Source organism: Branchiostoma belcheri, unplaced genomic scaffold (genome assembly GCF_001625305.1).
Source record: "Branchiostoma belcheri isolate BF01 breed outbred unplaced genomic scaffold, Haploidv18h27 scaffold132, whole genome shotgun sequence".
In the NCBI taxonomy this organism is placed as follows: Eukaryota; Metazoa; Chordata; class Leptocardii; order Amphioxiformes; family Branchiostomatidae; genus Branchiostoma; species Branchiostoma belcheri.
In genome coordinates, this window is record NW_017802736.1 from 799,164 (window position 1) to 811,123 (window position 11,960).

The following is an 11,960-nucleotide window of genomic DNA, read 5'->3' on the forward strand; positions in this document are numbered from 1 at the left end:
AACATGGTATTTACCATTCCCAAAAATCGCTCAAATTACCTCATTGAGGGCTTGTTTGGAAGAGGAACGATTTCCGCAGATTTCTGTCTTAGGGATTTTTTAATATGGCCGCGATTATGAATTATCGGTATTTAAAGTTAAAACACTGCGTTTTTAGCTCTTCTTTTGACTGTAAGTCGAGTTTTAGTTAAAAAATAAAAAAATCCTAAGACAGAAAGTTTCAATTTACTGTAATATTTCTAAAAATCCAAAAATCTAACCTTATTTTTAATTTTCGGGGCCTCTTAAAATCAGTTGTTTGCTTCTCGTGAACCCTTTTTGAAATCCGAAATTGATCTCATTTGGAAGCAAATGTACACAAAGTGGAGCAAAGGCAGTGCAAGAATAACATTTGAGGTAAACAAAATCACTTATTACTCCTTGAAGGAGGTCAGGACCTCCGGACGGAGTGTTGTGAACGGCTGATTTTTCATGTTCGCAGTCAAAACACAGGGTTCTCTTTGTGTAATCGGCACGCAATTTTATACGCCGTCTGCGGGCATGCCCGTGTTGATGCACGAATGTGTACGTGTATTTTTGCCGTTGCTGCTTTCGCGGTCAATGTAATATTGCAGACGCACCCCTACAATTACGAGGCGAATTGGAATGGTCCAGAAAAACGCGTTGTTTGGAATAGCAGTGGGGGGTGGAACTTCATGCAGATACGGGGTGGTTTTGATAAGTGGTTCCACATGTTTTTGCCCATGCTTAAGAGATGCCAAGTTTTTTGGAAGATGTTCGCAGCCAAAACGCATTCTTCCGTACGTTGCATTTCTGTGTAATTTCGCATGTGGTGTGGCATTATGTCCGGGATGATGCACGTCTTTTTATTTTTACCGTAGCTGTTTTGATATTGGAGTAAATGGTTATTTTCGAAACATCCCCATGTCCTTGAAATGTTGTCGCCCGTTTATGTGACCGGTAGTAATTATAAGTCGCGGTCAGGCTGATGGGGACGGAAATGTGGGGTGGTCAGAGGTCAACATTACGAAATTTAAATACCGATGACGTAATCCTATCGATTTCAAATTGGTCGGCTGTGGCGACCTAGTGGCGGCGTGTATTGAATCACGTAGCAACTGGCCGGTCGTCCTAGCAACGAGCATGCTGGCCGCTTCTGTACACATGGCCAATATTTTTGGGTTGGGCCGCTCCATAGTGTTAGTGGAGCAGCTCTTTGTAAACATGGACAATATTTTTGAGCAACCCATCAATGTGTTCTGCCTCGTGGTCGGATGTGGTCTGGGGCTGGTAAACCGCACATACTAGTAGATCGGGTAATTTTATGATTTGCTAGTTGTAAAGGCGTCTTGTAGTATGAAGTATATGAAGAAGTAGCCTGTGTTACACAATCATGCTTTCGGCCGGATTGATGTGCAACTGTTACTAATTACAGGGACTGCGCTAATGACGACCAGTCGCGCTGTCCTGATACAACGCGAATGTTGGGCAATATGCGAGTGGTTCCCTGTAGACAGTCCTGGGAGTCATTTTTTTCGCACATTCGCACATTCCAGGAGCCAAACCAAAATACGTTCATGAACCGAGTCCAAAAAACCGAAACGTGAAAATCGGATGATCGGACCTGATGTACATTTCTCTTTCTGTAGATTGTACACACAATACACACATATTAAGATAATCTGGCCATGGCAGGTAAAAAAAAAAGGAACCCTGAATCATACTAGATTAGCGTAAATGCATGTTTATGCGTTCAAAACAAGAAAAGAAATTGTTTCCCGATATTAATCTCTTGAAACACGGCGCTGAATATTGACGCAAAAATATTTCGGGCATCGCGCGCCCTTCCCCGTTGTTTAGACTGTATGCAAATCCCGCGTGACGTGTCGGCATTTCGCATCTCTGATTGGTTGTTGCGTCTTAAGATCACTGAGTCGACGCGCGTTTAAACAATTTTTCTTTGTTCGATTTATCACACTTCACAGAGAATTGTCGCCAATGGCTACTTCTTTTTGTTGCAATATATAATACTTCACGGAGAATTGTCGCCTATGGCTTCTTGTTACATTTTCTTATTAATTTTCCAAATTAAGTGTTAATTTACATAATCAATATCTGCCTGTGTTTCTCTCTTTCTCAATTACATGTCACAAGCTTGAATAGTCCTATAATGTAATGCAGCTGATTTATAGAATTTCTTCTTTAATTATGCAAATTACATCCAGATTTGAATAATTGCCGCATAATTATACCAAGCATCACGTAAGCTACCTACATACCAAAAATCACGACGATCCTTCCACCGGTTCTTGAGTTATCCTCTTTTGAATATTTTCAAACAGATACATGTAGCCCTGCAGTTCCTGAGCAAGCCGCTAGGGGGCCCAAGGTCACGCCACTTCTTCCCCAGCAAAAGAGCTACCTACCATCCAAATTTCGTCACCCCAGCATGTGTAGATCATGAGATATCAAAACCAGAAGTTCAGCTGCAGTACCATAACAAGCCGCTAGGGGGTCCAAAATCTAATCATTTTCAGGTCTCATCAAGACCTACCCACCTACCAAATATCAGGATAATCCATCTAAGCTTTCTTAAGTTATGCTGTTGACAGACAGACACACAGACAGACAGACACACGGCCAGGAAAACATAACCTTCGCCATAACCTTGGCGAAGGTAATCATGAACAGATATTTATAGCTTAAAACTTAAGTATTAGTGGCTTAATTCCTCAATGAACCCTTTTACCATCTGGGCGATAGGCTATTACAAACTCATCTGACCTTGGAGCCCCAGTAGGCCATCAGCTACTGGATACAGCACAGTCCACACAGATCACAAGTATTTAGAGGTCAATAACAGGTCAAACCATGAAAAATGTCACACTTTTTGGCCATATTTTAGAAATATACATTCTTCTGTCCTTCTTACCAGAAAACTGGGCCTTTCTGAGCAAAATTTGCCCAGGAAAAAATTAGTCTGCTAGTTCTGCGCATGATGATTTGCTGGTCCCTACCCTTACAGCATTGCTAGCTCTGTTCTTTGGGCATAGCAAAAAAGACCCATTTTACACAATTTTATAGTGGTGTATGCAAAACTATGTCTTACTCTCACCTCTCGAATAAAAGTACCCCCTGGAATAAAAGTACCCCCCGGACAAATCTTCAAAATCTAATAAAAGTACCCCCTGGAATAAAAGTACCCCCCGGAAAATTTGAAAACTGACATGTTAGCAACGTCTATGCTCCAAAAATGTGTTCTCACGGTGTATGCATGGGTCTACATGTCACTTACAATTATTGACAGGTTCTGAATAAACAAATTACCCCCTTAAATATGATACCCTTCAAAACCTAATAAATACCCCCAGATTGAGAATAAATGTACCCCCTGGAAAATTATCAAATTAACAGCCTGTATTGTTGCAGGTTTTTGAGGAGTATATGTCACTTGCAGTGTAATATATCTATGATTATGTCATCCATCAATATTCTAGCTCTGCCTTCATACAATTTGTTGTTAATCATTGCAATGCATGCTGGATCAAACAGGAATAGTAATATCAAGTTTTGAAATAACTTAATTAAAAATTTAGAGTTCTTGATTTTTTTTTAAAGCTTGATAATTATCAGTAAGATTTCATTTAGAGCTTGAAGTTGAACAAATGCTTAACATATGCTCTATACAAATTGTGATACTAATATGTAACAGCCATTGGCAAAAGAATTGATAATCATCTACAAATATTTTAACATAATTATTTCTTTTATCTTTCCCAAATTTACATTTATGCAATGCATATTTCTCTTTATAGTCACTTCTATAAAAAGTAATGATCAATGCTACAACATTATAATAGATCAAACAAATGGCAACATTGTAACACACAGCATTTCACAACCTCAGTCAAGGGTCTTATGTTACATGTGCTTGTCTTTGATGTGCCCACTGAGGTATGCAAATGAGTAGGGGCGGGGCTTCAAGTTTGGAACAGGAGTTCTTGGAAAACTGAGACATTATTTTGCAGGGGGAAATATTTTCTTTTGAATATTTCTTTGTGATAGTTCATACGTTAAACTGCAATTTTACTCCTGTTTGTGGTCTTTTAAATACTGATTATCTTTGTTGAATGCAACATGCATATGTATATTTTTGACAAATAGTTTTATATATATTATGTAAAAAATTGCACCCCCCTACTAGAAATGAACTCTGCCGATCGTGGGAATTACGTGTTTTACTTCATTGAGAATGGACTTTTTCCAGTGCTAAATTTTCATGTTTGTGGTAGGATTTTCGACTCTTTGGGAGTATTACAGTTTGTAATGGCTAGAATACATTGTTATGTGGTATTATTTTAACATATACCCGAGAAAAAGATTGTTTTGAGCAAGGAGTGTTGAGTGAGATGTGTGTGCAAGGTGCGTGAAAATGTTGCGAGTTCCGCCGATTTTTCTATAAATAAAAACGCCCGTTACATATACTTCATATTTCCGACACAATACGTGTTCCCAAATATAATTTACATGTAAAAGGGAGGTACATGTAATATGTTGTTAGAATTGCCCTTATTTAAAAAAAAATAGTAAATGTACCGTCCAAAATAGAACATACCGGGACATTTCAAATTGTGCTGTCGGCTGGGAGAAGTGGTGTGTACTTCAGTCTTTTTCATCATTTTACGTGCAGGACCACAAATTTTCCCGGAACTTTTCCGATAATGAAAAAAAGAAATAAACGTACCGTCTAAAATAAGAACGTACCGGATGGATCTTGAGGCGAAAAAAAAATAAACGTACCGGTACGTTTATTAGAGAGGTGAGAGTAAGTTCATTTGGCATTTGCCTAAGACACATCTATAACAAATTTCAGGTCGTTTGGTTTTAATACAAGGGCATAAGAGCATTTTGTCTGGAAAGAGCAGAAAAACTTATTTTACACAAATTCAAAGTAGTGTTTACCAAAAATGTGAGTATAGTTCTTTGGGCATACGTCAAAGGCACTCCTAAACCAAATTTTAGGTCATTTGGTTGTAATATTAGGGCACAGGAGCCAAAAATGTACATTTTTTGTCTGAAAATAGCAGAAAAGACCTGTTTCACACCATTTTAAAGTGATGTATGCCAAAGCTGCAAATGTCATTCTTTGAGCATATGCTCAAGGCACCCCTGTACCAAATGACGAATTCTATATTCCGTATTTCCGTAGAAAGACATGGTACAGGCTAGGTAAATAGTATGTTGCTTCGTTCACAAAAAGACACTCTGACCACTATAACTACGATAATCATCTTCAAAAAGCCTACACTATATATACACACAACACCCTCCAAAACAATATCACACTGTCGAAGGCATGAGTCCTCCGAACTCTAGTTTTTTTTAAATCCAATTTTAACGTAATTTTTCCTTGAAACGGGGGTTAGATTTTGGTACCTTCAATAAATAGCCAGAACCAGCCTAAGATACAAAAGAGGAAATGGTTTTTCATCATCAATGTCATATTGTGACCTCACAAATAATACATGTAGTATGCTCTGGGATAGGGTTGATTCAACTTACTGGTCAATGTTCCAGCATTCGCACGTTCAATGCGTTCGATCTCGGTGCTTTCTCTGTCTGCTTGTGTTTCCCGTGTACAGATTATAACAGAATTTAGCCATATCTGCTGGCTCATACAATATTCTGTCCACCAACACCTAACGCCAACCCAAACCCTAGTAGGACCCAGGATCCCTCTAACTGAGGGGGGAAATACATGTAAAGTGCCTTTCCCAAGGACTTTCGTCTGGGTGCATGTCCGGACATGTCTGGGTCCAACCTGGGGATTGAACCTGGGTCTCCTTACTTGACAGTCGGATGCTCTATCCACTACACTACACAGACGCCACAGTCATTCCTTTATTTTTGGTACCTTCAATAGCCAGAACCAGCCTAAGATACAAAAGAGGAAATGGTTTTTCATCACCAATGTCATATTTTGACCTCACAAATAATACATGTAGTATGCTCTGGGATAGGGTTGATTCAACTTACTATATTAAAAGAATGGTCCGAAAATTGACTTTGAAAATTGAGTTTTGCCACCCTGAAATACAGTTTTGGATGCCTTCAAAAGGAAAGAAGAGGTTCAATAAAACCTGAGATTACGTTATGCATGGTACATGTATATCTGAAAAATGATTTCATACACTTCTGCTGGCCATTTGAAGTTGCGGGTAGCACCTACATGTAGCGTCGACATGTTGGCCACGGCCATTTTTCTACTCCCCGACTTCATGAATGTAACCATGAAGTTTTAAAATAACTAGGACTGGCCAATGTTCCAGCATTCGCACGTTCAATGCGTTCGATCTCGGTGCTTTCTCTGTCTGCTTGTGTTTCCCGTGTACAGATTATAACAGAATTTAGCCATATCTGCTGGCTCATACAATATTCTGTCCACCAACACTCAGAAGTGGGTAAGACTGATTGCTTACCATCATGTCCACCTATTCTGTCTGGCCAAACAAACACACACTAACCCACTAACCGTTCACGGTTATGGTTCTTACATACATGTACATACATACATACATACATACATATCCAGAACCAATACCAAATGAATGTTCCCCTCTTCAGGATTGGTCACCACAGCACTAGTGATGACAGCACAGCATACAGGTCTGTTGATGAGGTCAACTACTGGGATAAGCAGGATCACCCTATTGGTCGGCTGCGACACTACATGGTGAACCAGGGTTGGTGGGACATGGAGAAGGAAAAAGCCTGGATGAAACAGGCCAGGAATGAGGTAAGCCTATTAATACCACATGACACCAATTTAATTTGTTGGTTTTCGGATTTTTTCAGAAAAAAAATGAAAATACTGCCAATAGGGCAAAAAATGATAAATTAAAAACAGGTCTAGGCATCCTATTATAGCCCAAAATGCTACGATTGGAGCCATGAAGTCAACACAAAAGGCTGGGTTAATATTCTAACAATAAATTTCGAACTTTAATCAAACCACTGCATTGATAGATGGAAAAACTGCAACAACTAGGAAGAAAGGGACTTTCCTCAACTGTTGGGAGCAAAATATGAGCATTTTTTAGTTGATTAAGAATTGCAAATCAGAAAAAAAAGAAGAGGGGAATCCGAGAACCAAGTTAAATTGGTGTGGCAATTGGCAACAGAGGTAACAGTGTATCAGGATTGCTCATATGGCTGACACAATATGCATGTATAAACAACCATACTAGAGTACCAGATACAGTAAATAAAATCAATGGTGCATAAGGTATACATGTACATATAACTTATAAGAATGGGATTACAAGAAACTTTGACCTATGACCTTGACATTCACAAAAAAATCATATCATTCCATTAGTTCAAATTTGCTATTACCTGCTATAACAAACCAGGAATACTAGCTTTTAATAACTGGTAACAGTTTTTTAAGTGTGATTTTAGGCTGGTTTAGACTTGTGTAACAAAGTTTATGTTCTGACTCTTTCCAGGTCATGCAGGCATTCCAGCGAGCTGAGAAGAAAAAGAAGCCCCCTCCTTCGGAGCTGTTTTATGACACGTACAAGGAGATGCCCCCCCACCTGCAGCAGCAGAGAGAGCAGATGAGGACACACGTGGCACAGTACCCAGAGAACTACCCTCTGGACAACTTTGAAAAGGACAGGGACTAGGTGTATTTATACTGGGTGTTACAATGTATATTATGTAAATCAAGGTTGCTTAGTGAGTTTCTCTAACTGGTGGTAGAGCCGGTGTCACACAGCAGAAAAATAGCTCGCTCCACGAGTCTGCAAGTTCTCAAGGACATTATTAGCAGCAATACCACCGCTGTTCACCATTTTTAGGGCTCGCCCAATGTCCATAGGTCATTGAGCCCTGTCCAAAGTGACAAGGTAGATTTTCAGGCTAAAATAAGCTTGGCTCTCTGACCATTTTGAAATTTGGTGTGATGTTGTCATAAAGGTTTAAACTAGGGTCATGATTTCCTAAGAACTAGTGGATAGTGGGAAGAATGAAAATATTTTGTATATGTAAACAAGCCTGAGAATTCAGCCCTGGACTGTCCTTTTTTAGAAATAAACCATTCTAATACTACTACTGCAGTTGATTTTCTGACACCACTTGTCAGAGGAGAATTAGCACATTCCTGGAGAAATTGTCAATCCTGATTGTGGACATTTAGAAGTCTGGCCATCAGCAGGCAGGGTATTTATGTACATGTATCAGCACTAGTGCTGTGTACCTAAACCCACATTTAGGTTCAGGTCCGGATTCAAGTCCAGAGGTTTAGGCCCATGGCATATACAAAGTTGAATGTTGGCAACCTTGCAATGTTGTTTGGGCAAAACTTTGGCCACATAACATGGAGGCCAGTACTTGACAATTCCCGATGGCAATGTTTTCTTCATTTTGCAGCAAAGATTTTGCAATCCACAGATGGTTTTAGGTGGTTTGGAAAGAAAAGGGGTATGTGAATGATGTTTTATGGTAATAAGTCCGGACTCAGTTCTTGACTTTTAGGTTTTAGAACATAAACATTCTTACAAGTCCAGATCCAAGTCCAGTGAACCGGTACACAGCACTAATCAGCACTATTGAGTGTCGAAAGTTTATCCAGGCAAGTACTATTGAGATAGCCTGGGTGCCATCTGGTTTGTAACGGCAGCCAAATTTTTGGGGTTACCGTTACAAGTCAGATGGCACCCAGGCTATATTTAGATGTGGTGTTACCATAATTATAGTAGTGTGGTTTTGTACATGTAGCGTGTGATTAACTAAACATCCAGTAGAGCTTACATATCTGTCAGCATGCTGCACGCCAAAAAACAGTTACTCAAGCAACTGGATATGATTTTGAAAACGTCAGACGTTTCAGCTAGTATCCACTAGCTTTCGTCAGTGACTGAGAGACCAGAGGGGAAAGCAGGTTTTTAAGTACAACCTGTTTATTGATATGCAAATAAAGTGAAGACAAATTTTTGGAAGTCGAAAAAGGAACAAAAGTTAGACAAGTCAAGACAAAATGATGCAAATTAGTCTGACAGCTCCTGTTATACAGAACAGGAGCTTAAGTGTTGTCTGTCCTCGGGGCTGGGAGTGCCAAATCCCAAGTGCCAGAAAGATCGACTCGTAGCCCCCCTTCCCTGTTGAGGGTGGGGTTGTACATTCTTTCATATATTGCCTCTTTGACACCCCGTTCCACCAGCGTGTTTCGCGGTCTAAGATATCCGTGGACTCGAGTTTGAAAGAGTGACCCTGGTTGTGTTGTAGGTGGTGGAAAATAGCTGAGGAGTAGCCGTTGGCACTAGGTCGGCAATGTTCTTTGATCTTACTTTGAGCGGTCGACTTGTCTCTCCAATGTAGGTGTTGTTACAATTGGGCTCCTCACATTTGAGTCTGTAAATAACATTCGCCTTGGTACCTTTGTGAGGTCGGTCCTTAGGGTGTACCAGTCTTTGTCTGAGGGTTGAGTGAGGTTTGAAGTTAGTGGCTATGTTGAAGTTTTGGAAGATCCGTCGGAGTTTCTCAGATACTCCTTGGACATACGGAATAGTGATGTTGGCCTTGTTTTTGTTGGTCAATGGTTTGCACTTCTGGGTTTTCTTAGACTGATCTGAAGGTTTGAGCGCTTTGTTGAAAGTCCAGTTTTGGTAGCCACATTTAGCCAGGGCACCTCGGAGGTGTCTATGTTCGTCCGTTTTGGCTTGGTCTGAAGTGACAATGTTGTCTGCACGATGGAAGAGAGTTTTGATCACTGCTAGTTTGTGTTCCAAAGGGTGGTGGGAATCAAAGGCCAGGTACTGATCAGTGTGGGTTGGTTTCCTGTACACTTCGAAACGAAGGTTACCATCTTCCTCTACGATAGTTTTGGTGTCTAGGAAAGGGAGCATGTTGCCATGACTTGGCTCCTGTGTGAACTTGATGTTGTCATCTATCTGGTTGATGTGGTCAAAGAAATCAGCAGCTACCCTCTTTTTCAATCTGCACCAAGTGTCATCTACATATCGAAACCAGTTGGCCGGGGGAGTGTCATTGAAAGTGCTGAGGGCTTTGTTTTCAAACTTCTCCATGTACAGGTTTACAACAATTGGTGAGACTGGTGATCCCATAGCACAGCCGTGCATTTGTTGGTAGAACTGTCCTTTGTAGGTAAAGTATGTGCATCCTAAGCAGAGTTCTAGTAGCTCACAAACTTGGTCAACGGATAGGTTGGTTCTATCTGCAAGTGTATCGTCGGCTTCCAAGGCTTCCCTGACTACTGACACTGCTTCCTGTACACTTAAGCTCCTGTTCTGTATAACAGGAGCTGTCAGACTAATTTGCATCATTTTGTCTTGACTTGTCTAACTTTTGTTCCTTTTTCGACTTCCAAAAATTTGTCTTCACTTTATTTGTCATATCAATAAACAGGTTGTACTTAAAAACCTGCTTTCCCCTCTGGTCTCTCAGTCACTGACGAAAGCTAGTGGATACTAGCTGAAACGTCTGACGTTTTCAAAATCATATCCAGTTGCTTGAGTAACTGTTTTTTGGCGTATCGTATTACCTGGATGTCTAACCTTCATCGACGTGTCAGCATGCTGTTTTAGTAAAATGGAAGGCCTAAAAAAAGGTTGGTATTGTACTAGAATTTTGGTTGCAAAGCTTCAAATATTCATAATTCATAAATCTCCATTCATATTGATTTTTAATATAAAATAATACATCTGCAAGCCATGCAAAACTTTTGGTAGTTTAACGTTACCAAAATTGTCGAGGTTTAGTATTTCAAGACATTGTCACAACACAATGAAGCTGCATTTATATGCTGTGAATATCGCTGTGCAGTGTAATAACTTAAAAAGGAAGGTTCAATGTATGATACGAAAAAAATTAATATCTTTCAAGTAGATGAGACAGTTCTGTACATGGCAGTCAATATTAACACCACCTGTATGTTATTGTATGCATCTTTATTTTAGCTGCAGTGAAAAACATTGAAATGCATTGATTCACTACACAGTCTACAGCATAAACTAGTATACCAATGCAGGAAACATCATAAGTTACATGTATGTGTTCAGTTTTTGATAACATTAAATTTTGTAATGAAATTGAATGGTGAAAAATGATTGCATAGGGCCAGTAAGACATGTGCATGTATGTTGAAAACCATTAAGATTCATTTGTTGCCTACATCATACATGTATACAAAAATACAAATGTACAGTATTAAACAAACAAAAAATTGTAGACCACTGGAGGGTAGAGTGTGCAATGGGTATGGTGAATTGGGCATGGGGTTTGCAAGTAAAGAGCATTTGCTTCTCCAGAGAACGTTTTGAGAAGTTTATTACCTTCGCCAAGAAGGTTATATTTTCAGTAGCGTTTGTCCGTCTCCGTTTGTGATCAGCATAACTCAAGAAGCTTAATATGCATTGTCATGAAACTTGGTAGGTGGGTAGGTCTTGATGAGACCTAGAAATGATAAGATTCTGGGCCCCCTGGCGGCTTTTGTTGGTACTGCAGCAGTACTTCCGGTTTTGATATCTCGCGATCTGGACATGCTAGGGTCACGAATTTTGGCTGGTAGATAGCTCTTGGGGTAGGGAAGAAGTGACTTGAGTTAGGGCCCCCTAGCGTCATTGATTGTCAAGATTTTTGGTATGTAGGTAGCTGAAGTGATGCTTGACATAATCGGATTACAATTGTGACATGTTTCGTTAATTGAGAACGAAAAAAAACATCTGAGGATATAGATAATGTAAATGAGACCTAATTTGCATAATTTATGGGAAATTTTTATAATTATGTTTACCGAAGGAAAACATTGTTTTTACTCGATTTCCTCTTCTTCTTCTCCAAACACCTAAAAATCGTCGATATTTTCGTAATTAGAGCCTACAAGAAAATGAAAATCGGCATGCTGGTAGCTATAGGTTGGCACAGAAGACACTGAACAG

General features: G+C 39.7%; 1 protein-coding gene across 2 annotated transcripts in view; it reads left to right on the forward strand.

Moving 5' to 3' along the window:
• Positions 1-8,709, forward strand: part of LOC109464127 (2-oxoisovalerate dehydrogenase subunit alpha, mitochondrial-like) — a 23,227-nt gene extending 14,518 nt beyond the window's left edge. For both annotated transcript variants that reach the window (XM_019761062.1, XM_019761063.1), the window contains exons 8-9: positions 6,625-6,796; positions 7,509-8,709. In XM_019761062.1, coding sequence (XP_019616621.1) covers positions 6,625-6,796; positions 7,509-7,688 — 352 coding nt within the window. In that variant the 3' untranslated portion in view covers positions 7,689-8,709. The remainder of the gene's footprint in view (positions 1-6,624; positions 6,797-7,508) is intronic.
• Positions 8,710-11,960: the final 3,251 nt, after the last annotated feature.